At 46.2% G+C, this 24,313-nt stretch overlaps 1 protein-coding gene across 3 annotated transcripts in view; it reads left to right on the top strand.

Annotated features, from left to right (window-relative positions):
• The window catches only part of LOC146801783 (E3 ubiquitin-protein ligase TTC3-like), a 1,211,260-nt gene that overhangs the window by 713,555 nt on the left and 473,392 nt on the right, over positions 1-24,313 (top strand). For all 3 annotated transcript variants that reach the window (XM_085621275.1, XM_085621274.1, XM_085621273.1), the window contains exon 34: positions 19,446-19,511. In XM_085621275.1, the coding sequence (XP_085477401.1) occupies positions 19,446-19,511 (66 nt within the window). The remainder of the gene's footprint in view (positions 1-19,445; positions 19,512-24,313) is intronic.

The raw sequence follows: 24,313 nt of genomic DNA, 5'->3' as shown, positions 1-24,313 counted from the left end.
CTGGGGTCAGGCTAGCGCCGGGACAATCTGTGGAGTAGCCTTGCGCTTAAGAAATACCCTATAACATAACATAACAAGCTGTTCTCCTCCCTTAGTTTGGGACTTCGGTCTGTTAACACCGCTCGTTTCTTGGACCGTTACTCCCATTCCCTGTGGGATACGGTGGAGGACGTGCTGCCCCAGTGTCCGGAGGAGGCCCGGACACGGCTCGCCAAGGCTCTTGCAGAGGGGCGGCATGCAGCACGGCACGCTATCCGATGTGGAATGGACACTACGGACTCGCTGGGTAGGGCGATGTCTACCACAGTGGTGCTCCGCCGCCACGCCTGGCTGCAGTCCACGAGTTTTTCAGGAGATGTCTAGAGCACCCTCATGGACATGCCCTTCGATGGCAGTCGCCTTTTTGGCGACAAGGCGGATAGTGCGCTGGAGCGCTTTAAGGACTCCCGGGCTACGGCTAAGTCCTTGGGCCTCTCGGCCCGCGCCCGCAAACCTTCGCTTTTCGCCCCTTTCGTGGCCAAGGAAGGGGCGCCCCCTCACGTCTGCCTAGCCACAGGCCACAGAACCAACCTCCACGCGGTCGCGGATTCCGCCGAGGCGGTACAGGGGGACAACGTACCGGTCAGTCCACATCTACCCCGGCAGCATCCGCCTCAAAACCCTCCTAGTCCGTGCTTTCAGGCCCATTCCACGCCAGTGGGAGGCAGAGTTCGCCATCACCTGCTCCACTGGCGTTCCATCACATCGGACAGGGGGGCACTGCAAATCGTCCAAAGGGGCTACTCCCTCCCCTTCGAGGCGACCCCTCCAGCCATGCCACAGCAGTACCACCGCATGTCGGGGGCTCACTTGAACCTTCTACAGTAGGAAGTTACGGCCCTCTTGGCCAAGGGGGCCATCGAGCGTGTTCCTGGTCCAGAAGTAGGTCGTGGTTGTTGTTCCCACTACTTTCTGGTTCCCAAGAAGGGCAAAGGGGGCCTACCCCCTATCTTGGACCTCAGTAGCGTCAACGCCTTCCTCCGCAAGGAGAAGTTCAAGATGCTCACCTTAGCTCTGGTTCTGGCTGTCCTAGACCCTGGAGACTGGATGGTAGCGCTAGACTTGCAGGACGCTTATTTTCACATCCCCGTCCTGCCGGCCCACCGGCGTTCCCATGCGGTTCACGGTGGGCCAGGAGCATTTTCAGTTTACCGTGCTCCCCTTCGGCCTCACCAGTGCCCCTCGGGTGTTCACGAAAGTGATGGCGGTGGTCGCAGCTCATCTGCGCAGATTGGTGGTTCCAGTCTTCCCCTATCTAAACGACTGGTTGTTGAGGGCGGGCTCTTCCCAGGCAGTCGTCTTCCACCTCCAGACTACGGCCGACCTCCTGCACTCGCTGGGGTTCTCCATCAATGTGCCGAAGTCGCACCTGAGTCCCTCCCAGAAGCTCCTTTTCATCGGAGCGGTTCTCGATTCGGCGCAGTTCCGGGTCTATCTGCCGGAACAGCGGGTCCGGAAAATTCAGACCCTGATTTCCATCTTCCGGCCTTTGTCCTGGGTTTCGGTCAGGTTGGTGCTGCGACTTCTGGGGCTGATGGCCTCCTGCATCCTGTTGGTACCTCACGCCAGGTGGCGGATGCGGGCTCTGCAGTGGGACCTGAAGTTTCAGTGGGCCCAGCATTGCGGCAACCTGTCCGACCATGTCCTGAACTCGGAGGGCACTGCGAACCAGCTGCAGTGGTGGCTCACGAATCGCGATTGGGTCAGCGGCAGATCCCTCTCCCTACCCCAACCGGAGCATGTCGTAGTGACGGATGCGTCCCTCCTGGGATGGGGGGGCCATATGGGAGAGGCGGAGATCAAAGGACTCTGGTCTCCGGCGGAGACTCCGCTCCAAATCAACCTCTTGGAGCTGAGGGCGATCCGACTTGCACTGAAAGCCTTCCTTCCCTCTGTCCGGGGAAGTGTTGTGCAGGTGTTCACGGACAACACCACCACCATGTGGTATTGCAACAAACAAGGCGGGGTGGGGTCGTGGACCCTTTGTCAGGAGGCTCTGCGCCTCTGGACATGGCTGGAACATCAGGGCATCATCCTGGTGGTTCAACATCTGGCGGGCTCTCTGAACGCCAGAGCAGACGAACTCAGCCGCCGGTGCATGATGGATCACGAATGGCGTCTGAACTCGGACGTGGCGCAAGGTCTCTTTCTACAGTGGGGAGAGCCTTGGTTAGATCTATTCGCCACCGAAGAGAACGCGCAATGTCAGCAGTTCTGCGCGTTGGAATATCCAAGGCGGCACTCGCTCGGAGACGCTTTTCGTCGCGAGTGGAGTTGCGGTCTGTTGTCCGCCTTTCCGCCTATACCAGTTCTGCCCAGAGTGCTGAAGATGATCAGGCGTGACCGGGCCCAAGTCATCTTGGTGGCTCCGGATTGGGCTCAAAGGTACTGGTATCCCGAGCTACTCAATATGTCCATCGATCCTCCGATACGACTGCCTCTTCAGGAGGACCTTCTGTTGTGCTACTGTAAATTTCGGAACCATGTTGGTAGCATGGTCCTACCATACCGATTTTGGTATCAGCGCACCGCAAATGACTAATGCAGTATGTACGAGTGTTTTTGTCACGTTTCCCCGATGAACTCACCGTGTATGCGATGAGGGTTCTGAGCCTCGCTGGGTAAATAATGATGTGCTGACCGAGCTGAAATGTGGGATTATCATCATGACTGTGCTCTTTCTTTGAAGCGAAAATATGTGAACGACGACTTGTAAAATAGGGGCGGTGTTGCCCAGAGCGTAATATTCTGTATATAAGAAAATACTGGTTTTTGGTTGGGAGCAGTCTCCTGAGAACATACACCGTGCTGTACTTCTCGGATACCTGTGATTGGTCTGCAGCCAATAAATACGATCTTTGACTTCATCTAGAAGAGACTGTGTTTCTGTGGTCTGAAACAGGAAGAACTCGAAGTCTTCGGGTGTGTTCCCTGGCACCGCTGGGTTGGTTTTGAAAAACCCAGTACTTCAGTTGGCGCCCAACGTAGGGCGATTTCAGCGGTACCGGTCCAAGCCAGAGGTTCGTGAGGAGCTTCGTGTGAAAATTCTGGAGGAAGGCCGCCACTTCATCGACCCCTGCATGTCGACGTGGTCCGAAAGTCTTTACTGCGAGGTTCTCAGCGTCCCGACGGCTACGAAGGACTGCTGCCCTGACTATCGCCCTGTTTTGGACCCTTGATGATTTGGTAGAGCGAAACGATCTAACGAGTCTTCTGGTGACGTCATCGATACCTCAGTTAAGTATAAGTGGAGCGTCTCCCAGTCCTTAGTTTGGTTCTTAGTTTGGTATCCCTTTGGGATCGCTTTGATTTGGAACTTGCAAGTGCCAAAGCCGAAGGACTCGTGTATTCACGAGATTATCGTATTCGATAATCCTTTGACATTTGAAACTAGACTAGTGAGCGAAGATGCCTGGTTCTAGTATATTTGGAAATTTGTTTTGTCTGGGTTATAATAAGGACTCCCGATTAGAGGATTCGTGTCCGGTTCCTCCAATTGGAACTCCAACTTATGAGCTTTATGTAAAACATGGCGTGGGCCCCATTACGTACAATGAAGTATGGATCCGATACACCAGGAAAGATGGTGATTTAAAATGGCCCCAATATGGTAGTTTCGACACAGAGATTTTGGATAATCTAGAGGTTAAATTATTTAAAAAGAAAGCCCGGCCGGCCATGTTTGGCTTCCTTTCGCCATAGGCGGAAAGAATCAAACAGAAAGAAATCAAATTAGCGAAGAAAAATAAAAGAGAGAAAGGTATGTTGATAATGCAAGCAGCCTTACAGTTTAAAGATAATGAAGAAGAACAAATGAATGAGCAGCTGCGCAGGCAACGTAAACTAGTGATTGATAAATGCTACCCAGTTTTGCCGCCCCTTCAGCAAGATGCGTCAAAAGAAAAGGAGAAAGATCCCCTAATGTCACATTTGCTGAGTTCACCCCCCCCCGTATGCGCAGAGTGCTACAGCACCTCCGCAACCCTTAAATGTACAGCCTCTAGTTAATTTGCCGCAAGCCTTCCCGCAGCCGCCAGCTCCTCCTCAGCCGGCTCCTATCCCTACGGCACAGCCCTCTCAAGGGCCGCCGGTTTCGCTACCTGTCTCTTCTGCGCTCCCTGCGACTCTATCTAGTACACGGGTACTCATAGTACGGCCCGCGGGCCGGCGGCGGCCCGGCAAGCCTTCCGTGGCGGCCCGCGGACCTTACAGACATCATACCTGTGTGTTTTTTACATCGCCGGTTGCAGCAGCGTGGAGCTTCTGGGGCCCGGGCGATTTCTTTTAAAGACCATTAACTTGTAAATGAGGCTTTGTTGAATTTCACCTCTTCTTAGCGCCCCTGATGCAGGGGCGCTAAGAAGAGGTGAAATACAATAAAGCCTCATTAACAAGTGAATGGTTTTTAAAACACCTGTTAAGTACTTGGGTGCGGCGGCGGCTGTGTGTGTTCTCGGAAGCTGTCTCAGCGCGGGTGAGGTGTCAAAGGGTGAGGAGGACAGCAGGGTGAGGTGACGGAGGGCAGCAGGGAGTGAGAGCAGCAGGTGAGGTGACAGGGGGAGGAAGACAGAGTGCGCAGAGGGAGGAAGACAGAGGGAGAGGGAGAGGGGGAAGACAGAGGGAGACAGATAGGGAGACAGACAGGGAGACAGAGGGAGAGGGAGGGAGACAGAGGGAGAGGGAGGGAGACAGAGGGGAGGGAGGGAGAGCGAAAGGGAGACAAACAGTGATTCAGAGAGAGAGGGAGAGACGGAGAGAGAGAGGGAGACAGAGAGATAGACAGAGAGAGAGAGGGAGACAGAGAGAGAGAGAGGGAGACAGAGAGAGAGAGGGAGACAGAGAGAGAGAGGGAGACAGAGAGAGAGAGGGAGACAGAGAGAGAGAGGGAGACAGAGAGAGAGAGAGGGAGACAGAGAGAGAGGGAGACAGAGAGAGAGAGGGAGACAGAGAGAGGGAGGGAGACGGAGAGAGACAGGGAGAGGGAGGGAGACAGAGGGAGGGAGACAGACGGAGGGAGAAAGATGGAGAGAGGGAGGGAGACAGACGGAGAGAGAGAGAGAGAGGGAGATAGGGAGACAGAGAGGGAGACAGAGAAAGGGAGACAAATAGTGAGTGAGACAGAGGGGGAGAGAGAGAGTGATAGAGAGAGGGAGGGAGACGGAGAGAGAGTGGGAGGGAGACAGAGATAGAGAGGGAGGGAGACGGAGAGAGAGAGGGAGACAGAGAGAAAGGGAGACAGAGTGAGTGAGACAGAGTGAGACAGATGGAGGGAGACGGAGAGAGGGAGACAGAGGGAGGGAGTGAGACAGAGGGAGGGAGATGGAGAGAGGGAGGGAGACAGACGGTGAGAGAGATAGAGAAGGAGACAGAGGGAGACAGGGAGGGATAGGGAGGGAGGGAGGGAGAGAGAGAGAGAGAGAGAGAGAGAGAGAGAGAGAGAGAGAGAGAGAGAGAGAGAGGGAGAGGGAGAGGGAGAGAGAGAGAGAGAGAGAGAGGGAGGGAGGGAGACAGAGAGAGAGGGAGGGAGGGAGACAGAGAAAGGGAGACAAACACAGAGAGGGAGACAGAGAGAGAGAGAGAGATAGAGGGAGGGAGGGAGGGAGAGGTAGGGAGACAGACTGAGACAGACAAGAGGGAGACAGAGGGAGGGAGACAGAGAGAGGGAGAGGGAGAGGGAGGGAGACAGAGAGAGGGAGGGTGACAGGGAGGGAGACGGAGAGAGAGGGAGGGAGACACAGTGAGGGAGACAGAGGGAGAGGGAGACAGAGGGAGAGAGAGAGAGAGGGAGACGGAGCGTGAGATAGATAGATAGATAGATAGATAGATAGATAGATAGATAGATAGATAGATAGATAAAGATGTGTGAATGCCGGGTCTGGTGGCTCAGTGGACGAAGGCGTCCGCTGCAGGGGCCTGTGTTCAACCTCATGGTCATAGTTTTTTTTTTGCTCTAGCCCCGCCTCCTCCCCCACTGCCCCCGCCCCCACCGGTGCGGCCCTCAGCCACAAACCACACTGTAAATTTGGCCCCCGAGAGAAAGTTTGTGAGTACCCATGATCTAGTACATCAGCTGCCTCTCTCGGCGCTCTTCCTGATACGATCCCTGTACCTGTCTCCGCACCCGTTTTTCTTCCCTCTGTCTTTCCCCCTGTTCTTGCCTCAACTTCACCTTCTTTACGACAACGAATAGCTAGTGCGGTCACTAGTTTTATATCACCTCTCTTTGGGTCATCTAGTACGACCCCTGGTTCACAACGTACGCAGTTGCGTAGTCAGCTGCCAGGTTCTGAAGAGAAAGAAGTATTAGACCGCATGGCATATAAATGGATTGTTTTTCCTTCAAGATATGATGTGGAATCTGTTGTAAGTGTTTTTCATCAATGGGAAGCACCAAAACAGAGATAGGTTTTCGAGAAAATGTGTGAATTCCTCTGTGAGGAATTGGAAGATCATGGTCTAGATTCAAGCCCGCGGGAGTTGTGTCATGTACGATTCGATTTTGAGAAAGGCACGATTGTGGGTCCCGATGTCGATAGAGCAGTTACGACATTGTTGTCCTTCAGGAATGGGGATTGTCATCAGTCGTTGCTCGAACAGGAGTTCCCTGTAGGGAAAAAGGTAAAAGCACGCCAATATCCGATGCGTGAGGTTCCTCCAGTTTGGAGACCTGGTGATTTAAATGCTAACCCACCTGTTCAGCCACATTTTCAGCGTGTTTGGGTACACGTGCCATGGAAGCGAGCTTAAGTAATAGCGCTTAAGCAGACATTGCCTGACCCCCGTAAAAACCCTGCAGGATATTATAAGGAGTTATCACAGACCGCAGAATCATGTGTCATGAATTTAGCTGACATTGATATGTTGTTCGGGAATGTTGTTCCGCAGCCTTTGTGGGGATTGATTCGTAATTCAGATCATGCTGCTGAACTAGGTGACACATGGGCTAACATCATTGCTGCAGACACCAGACAAGTTGGTGGTGCCAAGCCTGAGCCCGCGGTAGCAGAACTCCCTGGTAGAATAATTAATTATATGAAAACTTTAATGCCCGCGATGCGGGTGAATTGGGATAAATTATCGGCATGCAAGCAGAAGAAAGATGAGTCAGTGTCCGATTTCTTCACCAGGTTCGAAGAAACTTTTATCGACCATAGTGGACAAGATATGAGTACGGAAGGTGGTCAACGATTATTTGTTGACAAATTTGTGCATAATTTGCTTCCCGACTTGTGTAAGAAATTGAAAGATTCTGAGAGTTCTTGGGCTGTTTCCTCTTCAGCACAAATACTGGCTACTGCACAGTATTACGAAAATAGGGATAAAGATGAGAAAGATAAAGCAGACAAGAAAACAAAAGAATTGAAAACGAAGGTTCTGTTACAACAGGCCTACCCACCACGCGGTAGTCAGAGTAACTATCAGCAACCTCAGCAGTTTCAAAGAAACATGCAAAGGTTCGAATATTCCCAACCGCGTGTTCCTGTAGGTCCCAATCAATGTTCGTATTGTAAAGAAGAAGGTCATTTTAAGTATAGTTGTCCTATATTGTTGCAGAGTACAAATAATGCTTATGGCACGAGAGGTAGAGGTGGTCAGCAAGCTCCTAGAGGTAGAGGGCGTGGGAATGTTCCCCAGAACGCGCGTCCTCTTCCGCCTCAAAATACGATGAATAGTTTTGATCAGCAAGCCAATGCAACTGGTAGGACAGCTCAGTACTATAACGATGACTATTATGCGGAAGATGAAAATGCGGAAGGTAATGATTACTAGGACAGCCATAGACAGAGAGAGGGAGTTGTTTCAGTGCCAGTGGACCAGAGTGGACCGTATGTCAAGGTGACTACAGGTGGTGTATCAGAGTCTTTTCTATTGGATACTGGTGCTGCAAAGATTTCTATTATGCACTCAAAACTCCCTGGCGCGCCTTTGTCTGGCGGAATGAATGTTTCAGTAGGTTTTTCTGGCGCCCCGGTTAGGAACCCGATCTCTAGTGCAATGCCCCTTTCTGTTGGAACTTGTGAGCTGAAGGCACCCCTTATCCTAACGACAGGTTGTGGTGAGAACCTGTTAGGATTGGATTTGTTAAAGAGGTTACATGCAAAATTATATTGTTCCCCCTCGGGAGTACAACTTACACTGGGTAGGGAAGTGATTTCTCCAATGTATTTGTCGAAGAATAAACTGCCAGCTGAATTGTCATCTCTTCCGGATGTTCTTTGGGCTTCTGGTCTTAATGATGTGGGTCTCTTAGAAATACCGCCATACGTGGTCACTTTGAAAGCCAATGTTAAATTGCCACGCATTCCCCAGTACAAGATCTCTAATGAAGGTGAGAAAGCGTTGTTAGCGATCATCTATGACTTGATTGAAAAGGATGTAATTGAAGAGACAAGAGGCAACGTTTGCAATAGTCCGGTTCTGCCTGTTTTAAAACGTACTGACCCTTCTCAGCAACCTGTTTACAGATTTGTGATCGATCTTAGAGAGGTCAATAAGATAGTTGTGCCACAGTTTCCAGTTGTCCCTGATATAACTGCCTTGTTAACTATGATTCCAGCTTCCGCTGCTTGGTTCTCAGTGGTCGATTTAAAGAATGCTTTCTTTAGCATCCCGATTGCAGAGGAGAGCAGGGATATTTTTGGTTTTAATCTAGGAGGTCGAAGCTTCCGTTTTAAAACGCGCTCCACAGGGCTACTGTGAAAGTCCATCAATATACAGTCAGGCTTTAAAAGCGCAGCTTGATACAATTGTTCTACCTAGTGGTGCTACCCTTATTCAGTATGTTGACGATTTACTAATCGCCGCGGATACTGAGGAGATTTGTAAAGAAGCTACATTGTCGTTGTTGCGTCATTTGTCTACTTTTCATCACAAAGTGTCTCTCTCAAAACTGCAATATTGTCGACAAGAAGTGACCTACTTAGGCCATCTCTTATGGAAAGAGGGAAGGAAACTGACCCCAGAAAGAATTCAGGCCATTGCACAATTGAGCGTGCCAAGAACACAGAGAGAAGTGCGTGCTTTCTTGGGTATTACTTCATACTGTAGGCAGTGGATCCCGAGTTTTTCTTTGCTGGCAAAACCTTTGATAGCATTAACATGTAAAGATACCCCGAATCCCGTCCCGTGGTCTGAAGAGTGTCAGAAAAGTTTTTCGGAATTGCGTAATGCATTATGTTCAGCCCCTGTGTTGGGTACCCCCGACTACAGTAAGCCCTTTACGTTGTATGTTCACGAGAAAGAAGGTTGTGCATTGTCAGTGCTGACACAGTCTTTTGGAGACAAACAGCGTCCGTGCGCGTATTTTTCATCAATTTTGGATCCGGTAGCCAAGGCATTGCCAAGTTGTTTGAGAGTCACAGCGGCAGCAGCTGTTTCTATTCGACAGTCTGCTGGGTTAGTAATGAACAACACGTTGATTGTGATGGTTCCACACGCAGTGGACACGTTAGTAAACAGGACCAAGACACAGCACTTAACTAATGCTCGATTGTCAGGTTATGAGTTGACACTATTAGCGAGTCATGTACACATAAAGAGGTGCAACACGTTGAATCCAGCTACTTTACTGCCGATTTCAGCAGACACAGATGAGATTGAACATGGTTGTCTGTTTAGAACAGAAGAAGAAACAAAAGGGAGAGTGGACCTTAAAGATACTCCCCTGGTTGAGTGTGATGGTACCTTATGGGTGGATGGTTCGTGCTTCAAACTTCCGAAAGGTGATACGACTGCTGCATATGCTATCACGACTTTGCGCACGATTGTTGAAACTGCACGTATACCACATAATTCGGCTCAAGCAGCAGAATTAATTGCCCTTACACGAGCATGCGTGTTGTCGAAAGGAATGAAAGTGAACATATATACTGACAGTTAGTATGCCTTTGGCGTGGCCCATAGTTTTGGGCGCTTGTGGAAAGAACTTGGGTTCCTGACTTCGCATGGAACTAAGATTCAGAATGGTCAGTTGGTGAATGATCTCCTTGAGTCATTGACCTTGCCATTACAAGTTGCGATTGTGAAATGCAGTGCCCACAAGAAAGTTACAGATGATGTTGGTTGTGGTAATGCATTTGCTGACGAAGTTGCGAAAGAAACAGCAAAAGATGTTACAACTCGAATGTATGTTGCAGGCCCTGCAAGATGGGTTGGTGATGTTGGAATATGTGAAGACACGATAGAGAGTGTGAAGTCCCTTCAAGCTGAAGCCACAGAGAAAGAATTGAGTATGTGGAAAGAAAGTAAGGGTAAATTGGATGAAAATGGTTGTTGGGTTGGTTTGTCAGAACACCGGCGATGGTTGTTACCTGATGTATATGTGCTTCCAGTGGTCACGATGGCACATGGAATGGCGCATATCAGTGTGAAAGGGATTTGTAAGTTGTTAGCTCCAGTATGGCAGAATGCTGGAATTCCCAAGTGTGCAGAGAATGTGGTCAAAAATTGCATGGTATGTTTGAAATACAATCCTGGTAGGGGAACCCCAACTCCAGCTGGTCATTTTGCGCCTCCAACGTATCCGTTTGAGGTTTTGCAGCTAGATTTCATCCACATGGAAAGGTGCAACAATTTGAAATATGTACTTGTTGTTGTCTGCGCTTTTTCAAGGTGGATAGAAGCATATCCCCTAAAAGACCATACTGCCTTATCAAGGAGTTTTTCCCTAGGTTTGGAATGCCAAGAATGGTATGGAGTGATAATGGGAGTGAATTTGTGGGACGAGTGATGAAGAATGTATGTGAGGGACTAGGTATAAAGCAGAAATTCCACGCTGCCAATCACCCCCAATCAGCTGGACTAGTAGAGTGTTACAATGGCACTTTGAAACTTAAGTTGGCTAAGATTCAAGCAAGTTCTGATCTTAAATGGCCTGATGCCCTGCCCTTAGCACTCCTATCAACAAGAATGACTGCGAATTCACGAGTGGGACTCAGTCCCTACGAAATCGTGTTTGGCTGCCCGGCCAATATATGGGGAGTGCCAAGGCCTACAAAATTCAGTGAGATCGAACATCCAGTACTGCTTGATTATTTGTATGAATTGACGGCTAAATTGCGTGTTTTACACCAACAGGTGCATGATACTTTGCCCCAGGTCTCTGAAGCTCCAGGACATCCTATCAATCCTGGATCATGGGTGCTGGTCAAAAACTTCAAGAGGACAAAGAATGATGAGCCCCGTTGGACCGGCCCCCATCTCGTCCTCCTTTCAACGAGATCGGCTGTTCGAGTAAAAGGGAAAAATAACTGGATACACGGCGTTCACTGCAAGAGGGTCTCTTTGCCTTTGCCTTACGAGCAGTGGGTCCAGGAAGGGATCGCTGACTCAGAGACTGAGACTGTGCCTCGTTTTCTGCCGTTTAGCGATGCACGAGTAAAAGGAACCCTTTCTGAGAAGGAAAGCGATGACATCTTGCAAGAAGCTGTGCCACCGTCAATTCGATTGGACACTACCGAGCCTGAACTCTTGTTTCAAGATCAAACAGTACCTACAAGAAGTCGTTACAATTTGAGGCCGAGAACTATGGACAAATAAAAATTCTTTTTCTTTGATATTTTTTGAGTAGTGCAGCTCTCTCTTCCATCTGAGAAACTTTCTTATTTTTGCTTTTTCGAACCACCATCCGGGTTCAGCTGGAGGGTCGTGGTGCCAAGACTTTGGGGTACAAGCCGGAGACGTTAGGTCAACGGTCTGGTTGGTCTAGGGCGTTCCCTGGACTGACAGGTGTACTCCTTAGCAGAAGACACTCATCCGCCGCAAACAGCACGATTAGAGGATGGAGTTTTTCGAGATGAAGAGACCCGCTGAGGAAATAAATTTTAAGAACAGTATATGTAAAGTAATGAATAGCAAACGTTTTGTAATATTATGTCTGTTTGTACTATTTAGCATGATGATGTTTTCTGTAGGTTATGTATTATTGTCTTTTCAGGTGCCGTTTGCACCCACTATACAGCCCATACCTCCTCCTACTATTCCCACACACTCTTTCCACCCTCTGCCTGAACACGAACAAGCTAGACGCTCTGAGTTCGTAAACAATTCGTTTATTCAACTCCTGCACCAACTAGTTATGAACACAACAAATTGCTGGGTGTGTGGTTTGATGCCGCATACCATCGATAAGGGTATCCCGTATCTAGTGCTGCCGTTTAGCTATAATGGGTCATCATGGGCATTCCAGACTATGTTTCTTTTTGCACTTGAGACCTATTCCCCACGACCACCACGTTCCAATAGACCTAGCACGAACAATAAAGCCTTGATGAGAGGAGTTGCTGATATGAGTAGAGATATCGATGCTAATTCATCTATTCCCAAGGATGAGTTGCGAGCTTATGTGGGTTGGAACGCGACTGGGTATAGCATTAGTCTAGGCGAGAAACAGCGTAAAAGTTCATCTCCGATTTGGGTCGTACCCCACATAGGTCGGTTCTGTTTACAAGGTAATGGTCAGAATCCAAGAGCTCAATTAGGGAAGAGTGACTGTGCTGAAACGTACATTTTTCCATCACAGTTTTCCCCTGCGTTTTTGGCTGCCAAGGGTACATACTTTGTTTGTAATGACCGAGCATATACATGGTTGCCCCCTGATTTCTCGGGCACGTGTTATGTTGCAAATTTGCTACCGCCGACATTTACTGCCGCCTCTGATTATCACAAGACCAGAGTTGTGAGAGGCGTTGTTAGTAAGGAAGATACTGCCGGTCAGGAAGCGGGAGACTTTTTCCTGGGTTTCCTGCCGTTTTGGGGACCAATGGTCAATAGTAGGAACCTGAGACAACTGACTCGTGTAGTTGAATCTACTGTTAATGTAACGGCTGGTGCCCTTGGTAACTTGACAGCTGAGCTCCAAGCGGATCGCCTCATGACGTTGCAGAACCGTATGGTTCTAGATGTCATACTTGCAGACCGTGGTGGGGTATGTAAGGTTATCCAATCAAGCTGCTGTATTTTCATACCAGATAACGCTCCGACAGTCTATCAGGCCATTTCCAAACTGCATAAGATTTCCGAATCCATTCATGTGGATAAAGGAGACTGGTCGATGATGGGGTGGTTCTGGGGACTGATATCAGCTTGGGGATGGAAGATTCTAATAGTCACTGGGACGATCTTAGCCATTCTTTTCCTGTTCTGTCTATGTATACAGTGTGCTCCTGCAATGTGTAGCCTCTGTGTTGCATCATGTGTAAGGAACCCTGTATCAAGGGACGAGCTAAGCAATAGGATGATGCTACAGCAACATCTTCGTGACTTTATGAATATGGACCTGGACTCAGATTAGTATGAGTATAGTTATTGCCTATGTAAGGGCAAAAGGAGGGTCTGTGGTACTGTAAATTTCGGAACCATGTTGGTAGCATGGTCCTACCATACCGATTTTGGTATCAGCGGACCGCAAATGACTAATGCAGTATGTACGAGTGTTTTTTGTCACGTTTCCCCGATGAACTCACCGTGTATGCAATACTACATAGTAAACCTTCGGGTTCCATTTTAAAACGGTAACCATTTTGTGGTTGCCCTCACATAGGCTGCGCACCGAGGCCATGCCTAGGCCTAAAGGACACGCAATCTTTCTGTGACTTCTTTGTGACCTGTGCAAACTGACTCCGCTGCCCGAGGCCAGTCCTGCCCGGCCGGTTCCTTTTACTGCAGCCTAATGGGATTAGCATCAGGGCTCGACACATCATAAAGTCGTGCATCCCACACGAACCCTGACTAATCTCTTTCACACCTGACTCTGTTTCCTACTTTATGGCTAGTTTTACGAGGAGGAAGTGTCCGTTTTATTGGGGTCTGCTGATATCTGATGAGGGTTCTGAGCCTCGCTGGGTAAATAATTATGTGCTGACCGAGCTGAAATGTGGGATTATCATCATGACTGTGCTCTTTCTTTGAAGTGAAAATATGTGAACGACCACTTGTAAAATAGGGGCGGTGTTGCCCAGAGCGTAATATTCTGTATATAAGAAAAGACTGTTTTTTGGTTGGGAGCAGTCTCCTGAGAACATACACCGTGCTGTACTTCTCGGATACCTGTGATTGGTCTGCAGCCAATAAATACGATATTTGACTTCATCTAGAAGACTGTGATTCTGTGGTCTGAAACAGGAAGAACTCGAAGTCTTCGGGTGTGTCCCCTGGCACCGCTGGGTTGGTTCTGAAAAACCCAGTACTTCACTGTCGCAGCTACAGGGGACGGTCCTCCACCCGAACCTGTCCAGCCTTCACCTCCATGCGTGGAGATTGAGCGGCGACAGTTGATGCCATTTGACTTTCCTCCTGAAGTCTGTGATGTCATTCTGGCAACCAGGCGTCCCTCCACAAAGTATACGCCTGCCAGTGGAACAAATTTGTGGCATGGTGCACAGCAAAGGCTGTGGATCCCCTTTCTGCCCCTCTTTCTCAGGTTCTCCTCTTTCTTCTTTCTTTGGCCCAGCAGGTCTCTGCTCTGGGCACCTTGAAGGGTTATCTTGCGGCAATCTCTGCTTTCTTGAGGCTTCCTGATCAGCCTTCTCTTTTCAAGTCCCCTGTTGTCTCCCGTTTTCTCAAGGGCATTACTCATATGTTTCCTCCTGTTCCCTTCGTAATGCCTCAGTGGGACTTGAACCTTGTTCTTACTTTTCTGATGTGCGCTCCCTTTGAGCCCCTTCACAAATGTCCACTTCGTCTACTGACTCTGAAAACTGCCTTCCTGGTGGCTATCACCTCCGCTAGGCAGGTGAGTGAGCTCCAGGCTCTGTCAGCTAAGCCTCCCTTCCTTTCGGTTCATCCGGATAAGGTTGTCCTCCGGACCCGTCCTTCTTTCCTTTCTAAAGTCGTGACTCCCTTTCACATCGGGCAATCTGTCACGCTGCCCACCTTCTTTCCGCCTCCGCATCCTTCAAAAGATGAAGAGAGGCTCCACCGTCTGGACCCAAAACGTGCGCTGTCATTTTATTTGGCCCGCACAAGCCAGTTCCGGGTGGACGACCAACTTTTTGTTGGATATGTAGGTGCGAAGAAGGGTAAAGCTGTGCACAAGCGGACCATCTCGCGGTGGGTCGTGTTGTGTATTAAACTCTGCTATTCTTTGGAGAAAAAGGTCCCTCCTGTTGGGCTGCGAGCCCATTCCACCCGGGCCACAGTGGCGACGACTGCCCTGAGACGGGGAGTCCCCTTGCAGGACATCTGTCAGGCGGCGACGTGGGCTTCACTGCACACGTTCGCCAGGCACTATTGCCTGGACAGCCAAGTCCGGAGAGATGGCCACTTTGGCCGTTCTGTTCTCCAGGACTTTCTGGTGTGATCTTGGTTCGCAGACCCACCACCGGGGTTGGTATTGCTGGGGTATCTATTCTAAGGTGAGGAATCTAACTAACGTGTTTCTTTCAGATGAACAAGTTACTTACCTTCGGTAACGATTTATCTGTAAGAAACATTAGTTAGTTAGATTCCTCACCGACCCACCCAGCCTCCCCGTTCTGCGAACCGACATCTAGGGTTAAGGTTCTCCCTTTCAGGGCCCTAGATTTTTTGGCACCAGTGTCGGTCTCTTGCATGGCTCAGCGTCCCTGGCGCGGAAAGCTATGTACAAGAACTGACGTCAGCGCGCGAGGGCGGCGTCTAAGTACTCCGACGTTATTCAGGTGCACGATGCTATTCAAGAAAAAGACCGATAGAAACAAAGCTCTTCATTTTACAAGCAACCATCCACGCAGTCTGAAAGAGAACTTGCCCTATGGGCAATTTCTACGGATAAGACTGAATTGCTCATTCAAAGATGAGTATTTACTCCATGCCAATAACCTAAAGGACAAACTTCTTAATCGTGGATACCCCAAGAAGCTTTTTAAAAAAGCAATGAAGAGAGCGTGTCAAAGAGCGAGAGAAATGTCAAATCAACTACGGAAAGGATGGTCTGTGTGTCGACTTTCTGTCCAACATCAAATTGGCTAAAGAAGGTAATTCACTAAAACTGGCATTTGGTAAAAAATGTAGATAAAACATTGATTGAAGCTCCACTGTTTGTATTTAAGAAAGATAGAAGTATCGCATATCAGATTGTGCAAGCAGCTTTGCCAAAGTCAAAAGGAACGACCGTTAGGTATTTTGTGGGCTTGCCCCCAATAAAAGGCCATCACAAATGCGGAACCTGCACCCGCTGTGAATCAACAATAGAAGGTGACCTCCTTACACATAATGCAAATTATTGGAAACATGAGACATTTTCCAACTGTAAGTCTATGTATATTGTCTATGGGATTTTTTGCCCATGCAAGAAACTTTACATAGGTAAAACTAACCAGGAAGTTCACCACAGAATTCAGCAGCACAAATCAAGAATTCGAAAGAATGTGCAAACAGCACCTCTAGTGAATCACTGGCATGCCAAGACTCATACAGAAAAAGAACTGAGATGGACCGTTATTTCAAAAGTGGAACAGGATCGTCGAGGTGGAGATCTTGATGCGAAATTATTGAAACGAGAAGCTATGCTCATTATAACATTCAACACAGCAGTAAATCGGCTGAACGAACTCTCAGAGATTTAAAAACTCTGACTTGCACCTTTTTGGGGAATTTGAGTCCTGGATATAATATGCATTCCTTGCCACTTTCAAGGAGAGTAGTTGCTCTTAACAACATATATTCGAGTGATATGGACCCTGTGACTTCACAACAACAAATCCTGAGAAGTCTGTGAATAAGAACATGCTTTACGCGATGTCGTAGTCTGAGCGTGTAGAGACATATGTGAGATTGCCATGAATATAGGAGGAGTGATGATCCGAACATATTGAGCACGAGGACAGAGACCGTTTTTTGGTCAAACAATGAGGGTTGGCAACCCTTTCCTAAAAACATTCATAATCATAATAATAATGAAGCTATAGATTCAGCATGGACACTCTTTCAAAAATGAAGGACTGTTGAAGACACTGAATGAGTCATCTTTAGTCGATTGTACCCGGGTGGTCTATTTACTACAATTCCCAGAATTCCAAGTTATCAGAATGTCGCTCCTTTGATGTTTTAAACAGCTGCCGTTTGCGTCCACAACAAACCAACTATTCAGGCAGCATTTGTGATACTCCCGCGTTCAATTTTCAACCTTAGGTCTTCATTGCTTAAGGTAAGTGCTCTTGTTCCAGCCGCACAGTAAGGGTAAAGAGAGTGAGAGAGACGCTAAATCAGAAGCCTGCGCTTTTTAGGTATACCGCGGAAATTTATCCATTTCAATTAAATCTAGCCGTTACATTTCTTCCTCAGACGGTTGCCGAGTGCCTCCCTCCGGCTTCCAAATTAAAAAATATTGCAGAAGATAAACATCGATACAGGTATAACAGCCTTCACGCTCTCCATCGTTACGTATGCATAGAAACAAATGAGCCTATGCTTAACGAGTATCTCACTTTCACAGAGATGTAAAAGTCACCAAATATCGAGAATCTGCCCCACGCCGCTTGCAGCGTGTTTCAAGTAAGAACCTCCAATTCCATTTACATGATTTTAATACAGTGAGTGTTCTGCCGACAGGATTGTGACGGTATGATGATTGTGTTCACAGGTGTGTTTGCATTGCGAACAGAAAGTACTGACTGCGAAGCTATGATTAAGGTAAGGGCTCAAGCGCAGAGGTGGCATTTAGTGAAAGGGGTTTCTAAGGTCAATAATTAAGATAAGGTCATTTTCTTAGGTTTTCAGATACTCTGGTCCTGATGAGAATCCCCGCAATTGGAGGGATTCGAAATGTGTAGACCGTGGCGTTTAGGCCAATCTAAAATCAAATTTTGTATTATTCTTGAATTTGGCTAAATTCATGTTGTTGATGGCCTGTGTCTTGTTTTGTTCTGTCTCAAATGCATGTTTTGTAAATAGTTTGTAAAGCTTTTTTGGTTCGTGTCAGAACAGTGAGTGTAGTGAGAGGTGTGGTATGTTAGAATGGTGAAAGTGGGTATTTTGATAGAATGAATGGAGTGTTGAGAATGCACATAAGTAATAACAGTTTGGAAGTAACACAGTTGTGTGTATGTATGTGAGGAAGAATGGGAGGTTGGTTATGTTACAACATGCAGAGGTCTAAGATGTTTGTATTGTGCCTCTGATAAGTTGTTAATGTAGACTGTGAAAAGCTCTTTGGAATAAATACAACGGAAAAAGTGGTTAGTGTGTCATTGTTTTGTTCAATGCACTGTGAATAAGTTTTGAATAAGGGTGCAGCACTGGCGCTTTCTTTGTTACTTAATGAAAAAATATGGGCGGTGCTTCTCTGCCTTACTCTACTATAACAGATTGCCAGGCAGCGCATGGGCACTGACTCAGGCTCGCCCTAAAAAGGAATGCTTGTGCCTTGCCATTGCTTGAAATTGCAAAGTAGAGTAAGCAGTGTAAAGCTGCTCTGCCAACCAGCAGTGGCAGGCTAGAAGTCGTGCTTTTGCCTTGTCCCACTCGTGGTGGCACAACTACTGCTGCAGTCCACGAGGGACATTTTAATTTACATGCCCCAGGTCCCCCCTGGCACCATAGACTAGAGACTTGCAAGTAAAGTAAGTTATGCCAAGACAGGATAAGGTAATTAAACATGTACCTTTTAAAGGGTCAGAGCACATGCACTGGTCCTGTTTAGCAGGGCTGAGGGCATTTCAGAGTCATTACACCAGTGCCTAGTAGTCAAAATGGAGGAAAAGAGTAGAGGTGATCCTGCAAAAAGTCTGTTTCCTCACAGCCATGCACAGGGCGTAAGATATGGCCCTTAATAAGGCTATTTGCCTTTCCCTTGTATCCCCAGTCTCAATAATACATGCAGAACATGTCCTCTAGCCACACCGTGAATATCCCCAGTCTCAATAATACATGCAGAACATGTCCTCTAGCCACACCGTGAATCCAGTCACCATGTCCCCAGAACCCAGTTAAGGTCGTTGCTTGTTAGATGTGGAGGCTAAATTATTCAGCAAAGTACCCCATGAATACTTAGAGCGCTGGCTGTATAAAATGGGTCGTCCCCCAAAATATTATGCCAGCTTTGGGCTGAGTTGTGGTACAGATATTGCTCTTTTTTTTTCTACAACTCACATTTTATTCCAAGTTGGGGAGATTGATCTTTGCAAGTATTAAAAAAGAAAATGACACCCTGATAAGCCTTCACAATGCAAGACATTGCTCCTTTGCTTTTTATCCTCAATTAATAGCTCGTTTTTAGATGCATGGGTACTTGTATTGATTACCAATGCACATAATAAACTCTCCCTTTTCATGAAAAATAACATATCCACCAAAAACAGTTTATTCTGAGGGTAAATAATCTATCCTTCAAAGTTTGCTTTTCAGACACAGTTATGTGTGTATCAGATGTTAAGTTAGATCAGCAATATCTATTCACTGTTAACTATTTCATTTTTACTTTATTTTAGGTTGTTAGAGAATTGTCAAACCATTTTGTAAATACCGAACCTTTTCATCCATTTGAAAAACAACAAGTAAGTAAATGTGTTTTCTTTCTGGAGACTTTAAGTAACAACCATCACTACTAATGGAAAATTCAACCTGTATTATAAGGAAATAAGAATGATAACCTATTGTGCTAGAACTATAAGTTAAAATTATAACAAAACATGATGGAGTTTTGTATTTTAAATATTGTAAATTTATTTTTTGCTACAAACACACGGTTTCTCTTGTTACATTAGATTTCTTTTTTGGAAATATATATAGCTTCTCTTATACTTTATAAACATTGCTGCATTGAACATGCCATCTCGTCATTTTTGTAAAATATTTTGTGCAAAGTGTTCTAGTTGTACCATAATATAAATCTGAAATGCTTAAATCTGTGTAGACCGAGGAAAGGGAAGTAGCAAACGGAAGTTGTGGGTCTTGTTGTGAAACAAAAAAATTACATTACATTACATGTAAGGTGAGGTACAAGCCAGTAATATACCACCACTCTCTGGAATGCTTTATTTTCCTGTGTAAATATCTTTGTTTCATGAGAGACACCAGTTAATTCTGAGATATAAAGGTGTGCTACTCTGCATAGTTCTGAAGCCCACTCTGGCCAGCATGAAAGTGAATCCAAATACCATCTTTATTCAACGAATATTGTGCAAAACAGTTTATTTGAATTTGAGTATTTATTTATAAAGCGCAGAGTATCTTGGCGCTAACGTCATGAGGTGAGAAAAAAAAAAAGTAACCAGATCAAGACATTAAATCAGAGCAAGACAACAATCATCAGTGAAGCCGTAAATCCATGTTTTTAGGGATTTCCTAAATAAAAGTTCAGTGTTACATGATTTAATCTGTGCAGGGAGCTTGTTCCAGGCTCTGGCACACAGAAAGGCGAAGGTTTTGGCACCTTTTAGTTTATATCTGAAATTGGGCAATTTAAGGAGATTTGCTGAAGAGGACCTAAGCAGTCTAGTAATTGTATGTGGAACGAAACGTGCTGACAAGAATTTAGGACCCGTATTCATTTTTGCTCTAAAAGTGATCAAGAGAATCTTAAAAAGAATTCTCTTATGAACCGGGAGCCAATGAAGGCTGTTCAGAGCTGCAGAGGCTGAGGATCTTCTCGGGAGTTTGAGCACCAAACGTGCTGCTGCATGTTGTACCACCTGAAGCTTCTTTAAAACAGTCTAGTTGACTCCAGCCAGGAGGCCATTGCAATAATCAATGCGTGAAAGTATTAAGGCCACCGCAACTGATTTTCTTGCCGGCAAAGGGAGAAACTTAAACATTTTTTAAAAAGTTTTTATTAAGCTAAAACAAATGCCCACAACCGCTTTAATATGCGGTAGGAAGGAGAGGGAATTATCAAATTGTAGTCCCAGATTCCTAGCAACCTTCACAACCTCCGGTGGTGGAATTGCTCCATCAGGCCACCATTTGGACGGCTGGAAAAGGACGTCGGCCCCTTCGGGAGAATCTCCGTTTTGTCCGTGTTGCAATTTAACTGGTTGTTCATCATCCATTGAAGAACCGCGGTCAACCAATGTTTGAAGTTAATTTCAGCCTCCATGGAATCATTCTCTAAAGAGAGAATCATTTAAGTGTCATCTGCATATGACATAACCTCTGTCCCGAATGAACTAATCAAAGCGATAAGAGGGGCCATATACACATCATATACACATTAATCACATTAAACATTTATCATGCTTGAAACAAGATACTGCTCTTCAAAGTTAAGTGGCAAAGTGTTGCATTAGCCAAAGCTTCCCTGTCAGTTAAGAGGGACGTTGTGTACAAGGCACATCTGTAGCCTAGACTTGCTAACACTAAGCTACAGTCAACTTTTCCAAATCCACAGTAGACAATAGTAGATATACCAACCTAATTCCCAACAGTCAACCTACACACTTCTCTTTGTTGTAGTGATCTAGCACACCACAGCTAACAGCTCATTGAGTTTGGAGGAATTCCTTGAACTGACTCTTCATCTCCAGGCATAGATAACAAAAAGTCTTATTTTTGGTCACCTCAATCAATTGTTTGTTAAAGCAAAATAAAACCCAGCTTCTGACATTCTTAAAATATGCATCACTTAGACAGCTGGTCTAATAATGTACTTCTTTTTAAAAGATAACATATAATACCAATATAACATCGATCCATCATCTGCTCTGGGCACACGTGACGATCTCCGAATAAGAAAACTAAAGACCGATATTAAATCCATGAACAAATACTTTAACCGTAAGCTAGGTGAAATCAAAAATGTTAGCTGTAACCTCAAGTTCGGTGGCAGAAATCAAGGACAGACTAGGATAAAATCCTTTGCAAAAGACACATGAGATGCTTTGAGAAATCCATTACAAATTCCATTAAGACTTTCTGTGCAAATGAACCAATAAGGCCACAAATCTAGTAGCGATTCCTACCATCTTGTAGGATATTGCTGGAAGCTTTAAAAAAACCATTTTCTATTCAACAGCACTATAAAAGACAGAATCACTGACTCTTTCACTGGCAATCTTGAAGCCTAGTTACACAATAATTTTACTCCAACTGACCATACCGTGGTCATTAACATTACCTAAAGATGGATTTAACAGATGAGCTGGGGAACTTATAACTTCACCACTAGGTGAGCAAGGAAGCAATTCCTTTTAATTTTAGTACCCTCACACACCCTAGTGGTGTCATGCTTCATCATCGGGTCACCCCGACGCCTAAAAGTCGGGGTGGGCTCAACCACAGTGTTGGGAGCGCTTTGAAGAAGTTGTAGACCAGGGAGGCTATAAGATAAAAAACCTCAGGCAGATCCCCGGTTTCCCTTTATTTTTGGGTCTGTCTGGGTTGATTAAAAATAATATGAGTAGGGGTATATATAGGAATATTATGGTCCTATGACCCTAGTGCCAACATGTTTCAGTCCACCGTGGCCATAAAGGTCCAGGACTTTCTTCAGGGCAAATGAGACCACCCTGGGATACAGAAGGGGGAATTCCCTATTCTGTTTTATTTATAGACAAGGGTAGAGTAGCTACTCCTTGTATGAAAGACGGATTTAGTAATCTGTCTTGCGTTGTGAATCCATCTGTAAGAAAAAACACAAAGAAACACATATCCAACTTATACAAATCGGTTTGCATTATGGTTTTTCCATAGTGACGTGTTTCAAACTCGTGTTGGGAATCCAGAGCCACACCTATAAGTGCCAGGTGGTCAAAAGGCATAATAGTGTGCAGCTATATCCACGTCTGTGTCACTCAAGATTTGTGTCTCTGTACAGTTAATTGGCGTGTCTGATATATTGTGCGGTGGCGATTATGCTCGCATTCTATCTAGAAACAGTCAATAAACCGTGGATACTATCAATGAAAACAGACTCTCATAAAATCATCCCACACACCTCTCATTCACACCTTATCTGTGATAAAACACAGTATTAAAAACATGCGTGACTCTTAACACCTATGGGTAATTGTGCAAGTATCTTTCGCTCCTGCATACTTGCTTACCCGCACTTCGAATGGTAGTCGTTTCTCAGGGGATGGAAGGGCTATTGGAGTAGCTCTGTAGTCAAACCCTAACGTTAGCCCCAGGGAAAATATGAAGCGAAATGGTATCAAACGCTTATGAAGTTTAGGGCATCCATGATCAAAAGTAATTGATGCTGATTCTTTTTCCGATAGGGGACCCAACATTTTTTAAGGCATTCGTCCTAGCGCACCAGACTTACTTCGTCAAGAGTCCTGCTCCGCTTCGCCACCTATTAGGACCCGATCCCCGGCGTTTCGCGCCGTGTCACGGTAGTAGGGAAGTTTATACTTCCGTATTGTTTGTAGCGAGCGATAGGATTGGTCAGCGTCAGCACGTGATCGGGGAAGTTACCCGCACGGGATTGGTCAGACGTGACCTGTAACCCTAGCTGGAGGCCAATGGGAAAGGGGTTGGTCCAAGGGACGCCGAAAAGAACAATCATGGAACTATTGTTCCGTTTGTACATATATGCGTACACATTCAGTAAAACTCCTAGAATATGCCATTTAATTCTTAGAGAGAGTATTTTTTATTTATGATTTTATTTTATTTTATACTCACATACCGATCGAGATAGGATCTCAAGATATGGATGTTTTGTAAGTATAAGTACGAAGGCGATATTTAACGATCAGTTTTTCGTCTGCTAGGAGATCTAGTTCATTGATCCACTCCCGGGAATAGATTGGTACCCGTTAAAATTTTTTTGACATTCCTTTCTCATAATTCTTGATCCAGACATTAGCAGAATGTATTAGGGAGAGCATTTATTCAATGATGGGTAAGAGTGTTTCAAAGGGTACTGTGTCAGTTTTGTATAAATGCTGCATTTGTAAGATGGTTGATTTTCTCTAAAGTCTAAGGTTGTTAGAGTCTTACAGTATATGGTGACAGTGGAAACCAAGTAGGGAGATGGTAACACATGGAGGGTTCCCATCAGATTCCAGATGGTCACTTTTGAATTACTCCAGTGCTCATGGAAATTAATGTACTTCATCTATTTATTCAATTGGTTCCAGGGTATACCATCGTTGAGACCCTTCTCATGGGTCTTTAGACGATAGACCCATCGTTGTTCACGTTCTAGAAGCTTTTGCTGCAAGTTGTTCCCCATAGTGGTAACCTTTTCTAGTACTGTCCACTTCAGCTCTGTGTCCTTATGTTTTTTCTCCTGGTAATGGGCAGTAAGCCTTGTTGCTGTGACCGATCTACGTATAGTGCTTCTATGTTCGCTGATGCGGACTTTGATCATACGGCTCGTCATACCAATATACATCAGTCCGCAGGGGCATTT

The sequence above is a fragment of the Triturus cristatus genome, chromosome 8 (genome assembly GCF_964204655.1).
Source record: "Triturus cristatus chromosome 8, aTriCri1.1, whole genome shotgun sequence".
Taxonomy (NCBI): domain Eukaryota; kingdom Metazoa; phylum Chordata; class Amphibia; order Caudata; family Salamandridae; genus Triturus; species Triturus cristatus.
Note: the sequence above shows the minus strand (reverse complement) of the source record. Positions and strands in the feature narration are given on the sequence as shown.